The sequence below is a fragment of the Desmodus rotundus genome, chromosome 1, assembly GCF_022682495.2.
Source record: "Desmodus rotundus isolate HL8 chromosome 1, HLdesRot8A.1, whole genome shotgun sequence".
NCBI lineage: Eukaryota > Metazoa > Chordata > Mammalia > Chiroptera > Phyllostomidae > Desmodus > Desmodus rotundus.
In genome coordinates, this window is record NC_071387.1 from 112,791,879 (window position 1) to 112,806,483 (window position 14,605).

Below are 14,605 nucleotides of genomic sequence, written 5' to 3' on the forward strand. Positions count from 1 at the left end.
TCTAACTTGTGTCAGAGATGACACAAACATGTGTCACTTGATGTAAAATTGATGTGTCTGAGGACACATCACTGACAAGCATTCGTGCCAAAAATGCTGATTCTGAATCTAATTATAAGAAAATTACTATCAGCCCTGGCTGGTGTGGCTCAGTGGATTGAGTGCTGGCCTGTGAACCAAAGGGTCACCAGTTCAATTCCCAGTCAGGGCACCTGCCTGGGTTGAGGGCCAGGTCCCCAGTTGGGGACATGCGAGAGGCAACAGATCAATGTTTCTCTCCCACATCCATGTTTCTCTCCCTTTCTTCCTTCTAATAATAAATAAATAAAACCTTAAAAAAAAGAAAAATAGTATCAGACAAATACAAACTGGCATATTCTGCAAATCAACTGGTCCGGACACATGAAAAAAGTCAATGTCAAAAGGAAAAAGAGGCTGGGAAACTGTTCTAGACATTAAAGGAGACTAAAAATAGAACAAGTGCATAATGCAGGAGGAACCTTGGTTAGATTTTGTATGGAGGGCAGGGACAGTTTCATCGGAGGACATTTTAGGGTAACTGGAAAAATCTGAATATTGCCTGAAGGTTAGATAAAAGCCAATGATACCAGTAGGAAATAACAAAATATTATAACATCACATTACAACAACAACAACAACAGAAAGCTGTTTCCTGAGTTGACAGTTACATAATCATATTGTAGCTAGATATTACAATGTTTTGTTTAGGAGGCGTATGCTGAAGTATTAGACATGAAGTGTTATAATGTCTACAACTATCAAATGGTTCTGAAAAACCGTGCAGCATACACACAGAAAAAGTGAAACAGATGTACACAAACATTAACAACTGGTTTTCCAATTTTGGGAAAGAGTATATTAGAGTTCCTTCATTTCTGTAGGTTTGAAAATTTTCAAAAGGAAAGATAGGGGAAAATATTTCATTTTCATATTTTATATATATAATTTTAATAAAACTGAGAAAAATTTCACAGTAATGACTTCAGACAAACTGACATCCAAGAATACTACAGATACTACTCCTTCACCCAAAATGTCATCCTCAGTTCACTTGAAACCTTCAGATAATCCTCTTTAAAATGCAAATTAGAGGGTCAAGTCACACTGTAAATTTCTGTTAAAAGAGGGTGAGGGAGAAAATAAAGTGTTAATAGGGTCAGAGTAAAATGGTTAATGTTTGATGATTACAGAGTTGTTACTCAAACTCTTCTGAAGCCTAAAGTCTCTCATTCCTTTTTTTAAAAAGAGGTTTTCTTTCTTTTTTTAAAGAAGATTTTATTTATTTATTTTTAGAAAGGAAAAGGGAGGGAGGGAGGAAAGAAACATCAATGTGTGGTAGCCTCTTGCACATCCCCTACTGGGGACCTGGCCCACAACCCAGGCACGTGCCCTGACTGTGAATCCAATCAGTGACCCTTTGGTTTGCAGACCGGCGCTCAAGCCACTGAGCCACACCAGCCAGGGCAAGTTTCTCATTATTTGATGAAGCACCAACGATATGGATGAGGGGATCTTTAAACCTATAGTTTCAAGCACCAACGATATGGATGAGGGGATCTTTAAACCTATAGTTTCGGCAGCATTATAATGTGTGGTTCAGGTTTAAAGAGTGATCACCTACCTGTTCAGCAACTGACATCCTCCTATTTGGATCAACATCTCGACCCTCTAACTTGGCTTTCACTCTCTTCCACACACTCACTGCATACGAGTTTCTCTCCTGCACAGCTACGAAGCAATGGAAACACATGCAAGTCAAACCACCACTTTGTATGAATATTTAAGGCATCCTTATTCTAACTAATTACCTTTCCCAGTTTTAGGGTCTCTGACGGCCTTTTTAGGACTACAAGCAACACTCTTGCCAGTTCCGGGAACCGTGCTTGGTGGAGTATCTGCCGAAGTAGCAAGATTTTTCTGAATTAGCTTTCTAGCATTTTGTGACATGACATCAGGCTGAGTCTTCTGGCCAGTGTTGCTTCGGACTGCTGTAGAGAAAGAGTTGGTGGCTCAATTTACACGTAAACAGAAAAATGGAGGGACATAAGGAAGAGACAGCAGAGCAACACTCTCAATCACCGACTACAATGTACAGCCTTGAAAATAGATGATTTTACTAACTTAAAGTCCTTATTCCTTGAAATAGAAATTGTCTTCCTAAAAATACACCCTAAACAGCTAGACATTCAGGTACACATTTGTACAATGGGGTGCCCTAGCTTGTTGTGGCATCAAAAAACTATAAATATCTCAACTGTCCAACAACACAAGATTAACACAGAATGGCAGATTATATTTGGCCAATAAAAATAAACAAGCTTGGCCACTAAGTCATTTTCAAGATGTTTTAATGACAGGGAAATTATCAATATTAAGTGGCAAAAGGCAACAAAAATCACATTCACAGAATACCAATTTATGAGTACGTGCGTGCATACACAGAGAAGTCCATCAACACCACAAAGTGGTTTTACCTCTAATCAGTACAGAAATACAAATTTTTCTATTAATTATTTTTCTAAATTTCCCTATATATTTCATAAACGATTTAAAGAGTATTTGAATACAAGGTATTTTTACTATCTCATGAGGTATTTTTAAAATTAAGCCAAAATCTGTTCAGTTTTGGATATGACAAAATTCAGGGAAATCCGTTCAATAGGTGATGACTATAAACATTAGACACAGTACAGATAAACATCTTAGCTTCTATGTACAGATTAACAGATCAAGATTCAGGTCTTTTTCAAGTAGGGAAGTCCTACCTGCAGCAAAAGAAGGCTGATACGTAGCAGATGACGTTGGACTTGAACATTCATTTGTTGCATCGGTGATTAAGGGTGATGCAAAACTCACTAAATTATTATAGATACTGAAATACAAAATAAAATGGTTTACTTATAAAATGCTTTATCAGATTACTACTTATAAATATTAAGATTTAAAAAATTAAAGAAATAAACATAACTTATTACACCATAAGTTTTGAATTTACATATTAAATTTAGGCCAGAAGGTGTTCTTACCTCTGACTTTGTGTTTTCAGTTCTTTCAAGGTGGGAGTTATTTCCTGGAGCATTTCCACATGTTCTTGACTTCGAACCTGACCCATAGCTTGGACTAACGTAAACAACACTGTCTGAATGTTGTCCTGCCATGATTTATATTCACCCAAGAACTGCCGAACACTGTTCTCATAGGGAACATCTTCACCATCTGCCAGAGCAGCTTCTTCATCCTAGAACCCGTATATTAATGATTAAGAAAAAGAGTATGTGTTTTAGTAATTACTCTTAAAATGGTCACCTTCCAAATAACAAGTAGTAAGTGCTTTTCAAATACCAATGCATTTATTTAATCTGCATATTACCATTAAAGTCCTTTTCTATTAGCATCTTGTTTCCAGCACAAAATAAAAATTCCAAGTAAAATAAATCGTAAAATTAAACGATTTACTGTTTTGTAATAAATAATTTAGCCTTTTTGGGGAGCTCAGTTTCCTTATTATCTAATTATGTAGGACACTAGAAAAAAGAGACAATATTTTAGTCATGTTGGAGACAAACTCTATGAGTTTGGGGGTAATGGTGAGAAGGAAGAGAGTTTGGAGATCTAAACACTCTGAGACTAAGTTCAAGTCTCAGCTCCATTATAAACGATGTGACTCTGGTGAACCAATTTCCTTAAGCCTCACTTTCTCTGTGTACAAAATCCAAATAGTACTACCTGCTTAAAACATTACTTGATGAAAACAAATTAACTCAGTTACAAATTGGAAGATGTGACCTGAGCTAATTGTTTTGTTTAGGTAATATAAACACAACTATTTGTAATTTTATAAAAGGGGGAAGTCACCGTGTACCAATGTTATTAGTCTTACCTTAGCCATTGCTTTCAGGAGGTGTTTGACATCCCCAAGTGGCCGGTTATGACCCGTGAGCACAGTCTTTATATTATCAACCAGGTTCTGAATCGTTTCACAGACCGTTTCTATCTGTTGCTCTTTCTCTGTCTGAATTGCTCTCTGAGCAGACATATCCTGGGTCAGCTGTTTATGTGCTGACAAAAGCCATTCAGAGCTGCCAATAGGATGTTCAAGACTAGTGTCCTAAACAGAACAGGCATTTGTTTGATTTTAAGTGTCAGTTGGAATAATATGATTCTTTATCATCGTCAAAAGGCATTAGTAACTCAATTTGACACAAAGAACCTCCATTGCTGAATTAATTACCCACAAAACACTAATTTAAACAACATATGAAGTACAGGCTAAGATTTTTAACTTTTCTGCATAATCAATCATACAAAAAATAAACACCTAAAGTTTAAGATCTAAGTATATGAAATAACAAAGATAGCCTATATCCAGGACCCTAAATCACTCTTAAAAAAATTATTTATTTTCAGAGAGAGAGGAAGGGAGAGAGACAAACAGGGAGAGAAACATTACGCAAGCAACCCAGGTATGTGTCCTAACCGGGAATCAAACCAGCAACCTTTAGGTTCACAGGCAGGCACTCAGTCCACTGAGCCACACCAGCCAGGGCCCTAATTCACTCTTTAAAATGAAACTGGAATTTCCTGACACACAGCCTAAAGCCTCCCCACCAAATATAAACACTAAATATCTCAACTTGATATTTCTGGATCCAATTCACTTGTTCAGCATTCACCTCTCACCAGCCCTCTGTGAACTTGCTACCCTACCTTCAGTGCATCTGAGTCATTTCCTATACAGAGATCTTTCCTCCCGTCTGAAACTGCACAGCACTCTGAGAATCATTTTTTCATTCATTGTATTATTTGTTTGGGCTAATAAAAGACTTAATCATCATTGTACCCCTCAAAACATTTTATATACAGTACACATTCAATAAATGTAAGTTGACCAAATACATTGATTTTGAGAGTATAACACTGGTCTTATCATTTTAATCACCAAGTCTCTACTCCCACCAAGAATCAAAACTCACCACTCTCTGTAATAAACGAAGCTCTAACTCAGAAACTGAGCTGTTGAACTGTGATGCAAATGAACACATTTGCTGACACCGTTTGATTAGCTCAAATAATGCAGCATCCAGGTTTAAGGCTTCTGCAGTTCTAGTTCGTAAACTCTCAAAATGAATGATATTGCTGCAGAGGAAAGTGACCTGTGAAAAGGCAAAGAGGAAAGGGACCATCACAAGAAGACGAAAAAAAGGCAATTGACGACATGAAATACTACTACCCATTCATTTCCAGAACTCAGGCCCACAACAGGCCCTGAGCATGCTCATGACTCTTCTGAAACACAAACCTAATCCTTATAAATATGGCCTGTAAACAAATGCACATTTTTGGTTGTTAACACAGTTAGGTCTGAGATGGCCAAAAGCACCTAAGTATAACTAGGCATATGTATCTCCTACATGACTGTTTTTATACAAACACAAAAAAATTTTATTCCAAGAGAAAACTGTTGTCATCATCAGCTGCAAATTGTGCTATGTCCAAATTTTGATTTGGAAGGTTCCCTTTCTGGTTCTACTCCTGCCTAACTTTACAATAAAGATCACAGAATGCTAACTAGATATTTGAAAATATTAAGCACATCTTTAAAGGTAGATAACAGTATTGTGATTATGTTCTTAAATAGTTCTTATCTTTACAGACACGTCCTGACACATTTACGGATAAACTTATTTAATATGGGGTATTTCCACTGACTATGGGATGGAAAAGAGGAGTAGGAAATACAGAGGAAATCAAATAGGACTTAAGTTGATAATTTTAAAATTTTGGTCATAGGTATATGGAATATGAAAATCATTGTATTAGTTTAATCTTACAACTAATTGAAAATTACATTAAGTTTTTTGTTTTTGTCCTCCCTTGCCCCCTCGTCACAACAAAGTTAATCCACCACCCTGGCAGAACACTAGGTCATAAAACATTTTATTGCCATGTGGAAAAAAGTAATATTCAAATCTTTAGATCACCTTAAATTACATATAAAGAAAACCTTAGATAAATATGGAATTAAACCCTTTATCTTCCATCAGAGACTGAGTCCACTTTATGTTTAACTGGGAGGGAGTAAGGGCCCAGGGAAATACCTGGTTGTAGTTCAGCCTAAGGGATGTTGCCCCCCGCATAGCCTTCATTGGCCCCTCTTCCCAGAGCTATGTGAACTGGATAGAGGGCGAGCTCTCAAGCTACCCCGAGTTATCCAAAACGTAACTTCCAATCAGTTTTATCATCTTGCAACTGAAAAGAAAGATGGTGTACAAGGGCCACAATACCTGACTTGCTCTTTGGCTCTCTTTAAGGACAAGATTTCTTCTTTCAGCTATTGTTGCTTCAAAATCTTGTAGTACAGGTGCCAGTGCAGGGTTGGCACCACCAGCCCACTTAAGTCGCTGTTCAATACTTGCTTCAAGTGCTGCTAATTTCTCCTATAAAAAGCCAAGAGAATGTCAGTGAATATTTGACACTCTCCACTTCCTGTCTATTGAGCATTTTATATAAATATGAGAGATTCAAAACAAGTAGGATGGGGCATATGTAATTTAGAAAACATCTTTAACAAACAGTCACCTTTTGGAATGAATCTTAATTTCACTTTGAATGCTTAAAGCTAAACAAGTCTTGGGGGGTTAAGAATTGGCTTTTAGTTTCCTGTCTTACAATCTGCAGAAGGAAGTTTCATTTTCATTTTTAAATAGTCTAAAACAAAACACCTGCTACCTCCTGCACTGTAAGTGCTATTTATAAGAAAATCCATCATACTTGTAATTGTGAAAGATAAAAATCAGATTCCTACAAATACAAAAATTTTTAAATAATGGTAAAAATCCATCCACATTATCTTAGCATGGATGGTTTTATATAATGAAGATATTTCATTATTTATTCAACGTTTCAGGTGGAGGAATTCACATTCTTTCTTTCCCCTGCTTCTCTCCCTTCCACATTCCCCCAAATCAGAAAAAAAGGGGAGCAAGAGTTCATTTTCCTAAATTAAAAGCTAGGACTAATAGCTGTATAGGAGAGATATTTCAATCTTCAAAGAAGTGAGCTCCAGAAAATGTTCATTAAAAATATAAAAAATATTACAGAAGTGATTATACTTGTTTTATACTAATATTAATTTACAAAAAGAACAGAAAAATATCAGTTACTACTAAGTACATGAGATATTAAGGAACATAAGAAAAGATATATATAACTATATAACTACCATCAAGACCAGTTTCTTTATTTAAAATAGGGAGGAGAGATTAAATATGTAGCTAAAATGACAAAGAAATCAATAATAAGTTTGGAAAAATATTCTGCTAGATATAAGAAGCTGGATACAATTGCTTATGTACATTTCAGAAAAAAAAAGTACTGCACTTTGCTGTGTATAATGTGCTCCCATGTATACTGTACACCCACGTTTTTGGCCCAAATTTTCAGGAAAAATTTAAAAATCTCTCATTTTAATTTTGTAATTCAATTATTTGTTTATTTATATTTAGAAACAGAACCAATTACTGTATTCCAGGGTATTATTTTCCATACAGACATCATTATTGCTTTCTAGAGTTACACTTTTAACACATAAGCATAAATAACGAATTAAAAACATTTAGGTAGATACGGAATTAGTACTACCCATGTATAATGCATATCCTTACTTTTCCCTTAAAAATTTGGACAAAAAAGTGTGCAGTATACACAGCAAAATATGGTATCCAAAGTTTTCCAATTACCAAGGTTCTCTTAACGCATAGTAATTATCAAATTCATTAAAAACCTGAAATATTTAGTATGTCTATATTTCTGGTTACAAATATACTGTTCCTGTAAGATTCAATTACCTAGGAAGGCAAGAAAAAAAAGATGTAAGTTAAAAATAAAAGTGAGAAGGGGGTTATGTTCCTGTGGCTTAAATGCCAAGGACAGGCGCTTCACTTCATCACAGTGTCGGTTATTCCTAAAAATGGAGAGGTGCTGGAAGGAAGATCCGACAAAACAGACCTGAACTGTTGCAATTGAAGTTTCAATTTGGCTCAGAGTATGGAGTTTCTTTTTCATGCTGGTTAAGATGGCAGACCGAGGGGGAGGTGTGACTGACATGGCTTGTGGTCTGTTGATAAGGATATCTTCATGCTGCCACTGTTCAAAGAAAAACAAATGTAATAAAACCAGGAGGAAAAAACCCTTAGATAAACAAGTAAGGGGAGCTGTGAGTTGGGATGAGGGTGAAGACAAAGAAACCCAGCTGCAGCCAAGTGGGGTGGGCAGGAAGAATAATAGCAGAACCATTACAAAAGAATCACAACCAGGTGAAAATTCTGAGGTAGACAATGGGTGATAAATTTCTTAGATCAGTGACACACAACGCTAAGCCAGTAATTCTGAAGATGTTTCCTAGTGTATGTAAAAGACTAGTACACAATCCTCCTACCCAAAAGATAATCTCCAGTTAAGAGGCTGAAACAGGTGTGGTAGTGGGGAAGATTGTTCGGCACTGAGGCTAGCCAAGTGACCAAAAGAATTAATGGCAGCAGTAACAAAAGAATTCTCAAAACAGAGAACCCAGAAGTGACAGAAAGGGGCAGGCAGCTATTGAGAGAGTTATCAAGCCATTTCGTGTGTTGTAAGGAAGGTCCCAGAAGGCCAAAGGGGATATTTGGACAACAATTTAGAAGTTACACATTGTGCTTAGAACTTAAAAGGTGTTCAGATAAAAGTGAAAGGATTTTTACAAGGTTCCCCCAATAGTTGTCAATTTTTGAGGGAAAAAACTCCAAATGTGTAAAAAAATTTTTCAGCATTGTATTTTTTAGAAGTAAAAAACAATTCCAAAAACACACCCCAATGTGCTACAGGGACTGTTTCTATACAACAAATGCAACTTCATAATTTGAATAAATTACTTTTACTAACTTATGAACTAAGAAAACAGCCAACAATAAAACTGCAAAGACAAAGAAATAGGCTGGGTTCCATGCACTGAGCTGAAACCACCAATTCCACTACCAGGAAGCACCTTCAATACAAATGGTACAAAGGAACCTTGATTCGTGCCAAAACAGATGCCAGGAGAACGCAGTCCCAAAATATTACTCCATGCTGCAACTTATTTGAAACTACTGACAATACTGATGACTATACAGTATTTGAAAAAATAAAAAAAAGTAGCTACACGTTTCACTGTGCTTGCTGTCTTACATACATCATCATCTTTACCCTCAGTCATTAACCATTCTACAGATGAGGAAATCAGACCTTAGAGAAGTTAAATTGAAGTTCATACACCTGAATCCAAATCCACCTCCCCCATAAAGCCTATGTTGTCACACTCCCCGCTAAATATGCAAAGACAAATACAGGCTTCTAAAAACAATTCCCAGATGAGACAGATTTACTCAAAGCTGTTGTCAGATCATTAGAGCCTCAGGGAAACCGAAGTCACTTTGGAAAGAATCTTAATTATATGATAAACAATACAGGAGACATATGCACATAATAAATACACACAATCATCAGAAATTATATTTATAAGTAATAATGACACAGATAATACTAACCATTACAACACTGATAGAAACCAATTCAAAAGACACAAACTGTAAATGCAAAATTATCTCAACTACATATAAGATAAATAAGAATAACTGGAAAGCACCAAATATCAAAGCTGGGTTTGCTCTTGGCTGACACAGGTTCAGAAAATTTAAAGAGTTATGTTTTATATTAATTCCCCCAGTTTTTCAATTCCCACATGGAGGGAAAACACATTATTAAAAAAAATACTTACCTGAAACATGGCTATATGTAGCTGAACACGCTGCAGGCTTGTCTTACAAGAGGAAATACTGGTTTCCAACCTGCGCACCAAGTCATGCTTCTTCCAGGCAGTGTCGTAGGAACTTGCTAACACAGTTGCCCTGTTCATGACCAACTGAGAGAACTTCCCAACCTGGATGTTGTGCTCCACGGCTTTCTTACACAGATCATCAATGGAAACTTTGCTTTCAGCACCAAAATCCTTTGCCTCTACTTGAGCAATGATGTCTACACCGAGAGCACTGATGAAGCTGCAAAGCGTGAGTCCCAGGGCTTGGTTCGGCAGTCCAATCAAAAGCTGCCTCACGAAGTCGGCTGTGAATGCCTTTATAGGTTTGGCCATCTGGTCTTCGCTGAAACAAGAGTTTCTAAAAAGGGTTTTCACATTAACAATCTGTACAGGGCCGTTTACAGTATTCTGATCTTCCAGTGAACTTGACCCTAAAAAAAAGAAAAGTGTCTTCAAGTATTTCATGCAAAACTAAAATAAGGTAGTAATGCTGCTTATTTAAAAACTTAAGATTTTATGAGCAAATAAATTAGGTTTACTCAATCCTGCCCCCTTCCAAAGCACTATGAACTAAATTCAGCATGTCTAAATATGAAATACTGATTGTTCTGGAGAGTTCCAGCCAAGATGGAGGCATAGGTAGTAGAAACCCTTCACTTCCTCGTACAACCAAAAGGAGGATAACAACCAATCTAAAAACAATAAACAACCAGAAGTGCCAGAAAATCAAACTGCACGGAACTCCAACAATGAAGGAATTAGAGAAACATTCAACCACACAGGTAGGAAAGAGCCAGGCCGCCTGGTGGGCAGAGAAGACCCCCTGCAAGGAGGTGAACTGCAAGTGCTGGGCCCACTGAAAGGACCCACAGTGAGGTGGCAGACTGAGCGGGCAGGGCTGACTGAATGGGAAACTGAGACTCAGAGCTGACTGAACTACTGCGGGGGTTGCCACGTTGGGAGAAACTCCCAGTCTCACACACTCACACAGGAGTTCGTTGCAAAGTGGGCTAGAGGTGAGCAAGTGAGTTGCATCATTCCCTCTTGACCCCTCCCCTACAGACAGTGCCACAACGTAGAAAGGAGGGTTGCCTTGCCTTGGTGAATACCTAAAGCCCTGCCCTCTTACAATGTAACAGGTGTGCCCAGACAAAGAAATATGCCCCAAATGAAAGAACACAGCAAAACTCCAGAAAGAGAGCTAAGTGATGAGAGCCAACCTATCTGATGGAGAGTTCAAAACCCTGGTAATCAAAATGCTCACAGAACTCACTGAGCTTGGTTGCAAAATGAAAGAACAAATGAAGGATACCCAAAGTGAAATAAAGCAAAATATTCAGGGAACCAACAGTGATGGGAAGGAAACCGGGATTCAAATCAACAATTTGGAACAAAAGGAAGAAATAAACATCCAACCAGAACAGAATGAAGAAACAAGAATTCCAAAAAATTAAGAGAGGCTTAGGAACCTCTGGGACAACTTTAAACATTCCAATATCTTAACTATAGGAGTCCCAGAAGGAGAAGAACAAGAGCAAGAAATTGAAAACTTAGTTGAAAAAATAATGAAGGAAAACTTCCCTAACTTGGTGAAGGAAATAGACTTCCAGGAAGTTCAGAAAGCCCAGAGAGTCCCAAAGAAGTTGGACCCAAAGAGGAACACACCAAGGCATATTAAGTTACCCAAGATTAAAGATAAAGACAGAATCTTAAAAGCAGCAAGAGGAAAGGAGAACGTTACCTACAAAGAAGTTCCCATTAGACTATCAGCTGATTTCTCAAAAAAAAAAAAAAAAAAAAAACCTTGCAGGCAAGAAGGGGCTGGAAAGAAATAGTCAAAGTCATGAAGGCAAGGACCTACACCCAAGATGACTCTATCCAGCAAAGCTATCATTTAGACTGGAAGGGCAGATAAAGTGTTTCCCAGATAAGGTCAAGTTAAGGGAGTTTACCATTGTCAAGCCCTTATTATATGAAATGTTAAAGGGACGTATCTAAAAAATTGAAGAAGATAAAAAACTATGAACAGTAAAATGACAACAAACTCACAACTATCAACAACTGAACCTAAAAAAAAGAAAAACAATGAAAACAAAAACTAAGCGAACAACTAGAATAGGAACAGAATCAGAGAAATGGACATCACATGGAGGGTTTTCGGGGGTGGGGGGGAGGAATAGGGGGAAAGGTACAGTGAATAGGCAGCATAATTGGTAGGCATAAAACAGACGGGGAGAGGTTAAGAATGGTATAGGAAACAGAAAATTCAAAGAACTTATATGTATAATCCATGGATATGAACTAAGGTGGGGAATGCTGGAGGGCTGGGGAGATCAGGGCAGAGGGGGTATAGAGGGGGAAAAATTGGGAAAACTGTAATAGCATCATCAATAAAATATACTTTAAAATAAATAAATAAATATGAAATATTACCTGACAAAGTTTTAGAAAAGGTACCACAGAGCCTGAAAAACTCCTTAATTGTCTGTAGTCTTTTGAGAAAGAAAATCTCTTCTAACACTTGACGGTGGTTATCATCATCAAAAAAATTTACTTGGGTACTCCGGGCTTCCCTGATGATGTCGATCTTTCGCCAAGCTATAGGAATTTCCATCTTGTTTAACTATGTAAATGAAAAAAAGAAAGTTCATTTTGTACTCTTCACACAATGAACTACTTTTATACATTCATAAAATTGCTCATAAAACCAAACCAATCAATATTTACCTTTTCAACTAATAAGCCAAAAGCAGTCTCAACTTGGGCAAACATGCCATCAAATGCAACCAAAAGCATCTGGCCAGCTGACATCTTTGGTGTCTCATCAACTGAACCATTTCTTGGTTGGATTAATTCACCATATTGAGCATGAAGTATTCTAGAAGAAAAAACAAAATAAAACGGGGAGTTAAAACCTCACTAGAGGACAATAAATTTGGGGGGAACACAAATGACCAAAAAATCTAACAGACAGTATGCAAAGTCTAGCGAAAAGTCTTTCAGCATTAAGGAAGGAGTGTTATGATACAATGGCATTTACTGTCAATCAAAATGGGGCATCAATGGTTCCAATTCATTATTAGCAATTATTCACATAAATTTTATGTAAACTTGAATTATGACAATTTTTTAAAAACTATATAAAATATTACAGTATTACTTCATACACAGAATGTGAAAATAAATCAATATTAAAAAAGAAAATGTCCAGAACCCCACAATTCTTAAGCTGGTAGATCTACCAAAAATTGTTAAGTATGTTCACGTTAGTGTCAAGTGGTGGAGCCAACTAAATTGATAGTCAACTGAAATACCTGCCATTTATCACTATTAGCTGGCATGCTGTGCTGTAATAATTAAACTCACTTTTTTATTGTATAAAAAAACAACTACAAATAAACATGAGAAAATAGGAAAATTTTGAATGCAGGATAACAGAAAACATTAAGGAATTATTATTACCTCTTTTGCTGAAATAATGGCACCATGATTAAGAAAAATAAATTTATATTCTACATATATATATTTCCTACAGTATTTAAGAATAGTATTTGCTTCAAAGAACTGGGGCGAATACAATTTAAATAAGAATGACCATATACGGGTAATTACTGACAGTGGTAAAAAATGGGAGTTCATCGTACTATTCTCTCTAACTGAGTTTATATTTGAATTTCCCCATGGGAAGAAGTTTGATGGGACAATTTATTTCCAGTCCCTCAATTATACTTTCTGGAGCGAACTGGACATCAGAATGCCAAAGAATGAGGTCTTGAGTCACCAGGGACAAAGGGGCTTAGGGCTTAGTGATAGGTACAGTGCATGGCTAGAGGAACCACCCAATCTCTACAGGTTCCAAGATATGTTTTTCTGAATTCAAGAGCTGAGACATACAGTATTCAATATTCATTAAAAAAACCCCTTATAACATTTAAGCTAATTTTAAAATGTTATCATGAATTGAGGTATATATTCCATTAGCTAACTAATCTGGCTCAGATGCTTCCACAGAGTTCTAAGGGCTAACTTTAAAAATAGTGCACTCCACTTTGTACTGTGTGCACAAATGGTGAAACTACAGCCCTGAAATAATATATGAATGTATGTGATAAAACCACAAAGAACTGCACACACACAAAAATGAATGCTTATGTTACTGGTGAAATCTCAGTAAGCTCTGTGCCAATGTCGTTTGTACGGTGTTACTACAGGTATGCAAGATGCTAACACTGGAGAAGGGATGACTGTGCACAAAACCTTTCTGCCCGTTGTTTTTTTACAGCTTCCCGTGAATCTGTAATTATTTCCAAATACAAGGCTTTTAAAAAGACATGTATATAAGCATTTGTAAGTAATTATACCTGCTCCAAAAATTAAAAGTAAACGGTAAAATAAAAGCTCAAAACCCGTATCTGACTCCCCATCTCTTTCATGAGAAAAGAGCGCACTTGCCTGGCAACATCGATGTAATGAGCATGGGTTTCCTCCTCGAGCCCCATAGCTGCATTTCTTAAATAGGCTTGAAGAGATTCAACTAGAGTCTGTAGGGGAACGCCATCGGTTGTCTGTTCAATAAGACTGTCCAATTCATGAAGCATACTTTCTAGTGTGTATTCTCCTTTCATTAAACATCTCAGTGCTTCTGGAAATATGATTTGCCGGAAATTTGAATTTAATTCCTATAAATACGTAAGAAATATGTATTTAACATTTTCTGAGTTTAGATAAGTTACACATTTTAGAGCCTTAGTG

The 14,605-nt window shown here is 36.8% G+C and overlaps 1 protein-coding gene across 3 annotated transcripts in view; it reads right to left on the bottom strand.

Moving 5' to 3' along the window:
• SMG1 (SMG1 nonsense mediated mRNA decay associated PI3K related kinase) overlaps positions 1–14,605 on the bottom strand; it is a 101,655-nt gene that overhangs the window by 3,227 nt on the left and 83,823 nt on the right. For 2 of the 3 annotated variants that reach the window (XM_024571644.4, XM_045204603.3), the window contains 12 exons: positions 14,306–14,532; positions 12,581–12,731; positions 12,287–12,476; positions 9,815–10,284; positions 8,029–8,166; positions 6,306–6,458; positions 4,995–5,174; positions 3,902–4,129; positions 3,048–3,259; positions 2,787–2,893; positions 1,830–2,009; positions 1,643–1,749 (listed from right to left, as the gene is read on the bottom strand). In XM_024571644.4, the coding sequence (XP_024427412.1) occupies positions 1,643–1,749; positions 1,830–2,009; positions 2,787–2,893; positions 3,048–3,259; positions 3,902–4,129; positions 4,995–5,174; positions 6,306–6,458; positions 8,029–8,166; positions 9,815–10,284; positions 12,287–12,476; positions 12,581–12,731; positions 14,306–14,532 (2,343 nt within the window). Of the gene's footprint in view, positions 1–1,422; positions 1,542–1,586; positions 1,750–1,829; positions 2,010–2,786; positions 2,894–3,047; positions 3,260–3,901; positions 4,130–4,994; positions 5,175–6,305; positions 6,459–8,028; positions 8,167–9,814; positions 10,285–12,286; positions 12,477–12,580; positions 12,732–14,305; positions 14,533–14,605 lie in introns of those variants that run through there. The other variant, XM_053929535.2, reaches the window with a different exon arrangement.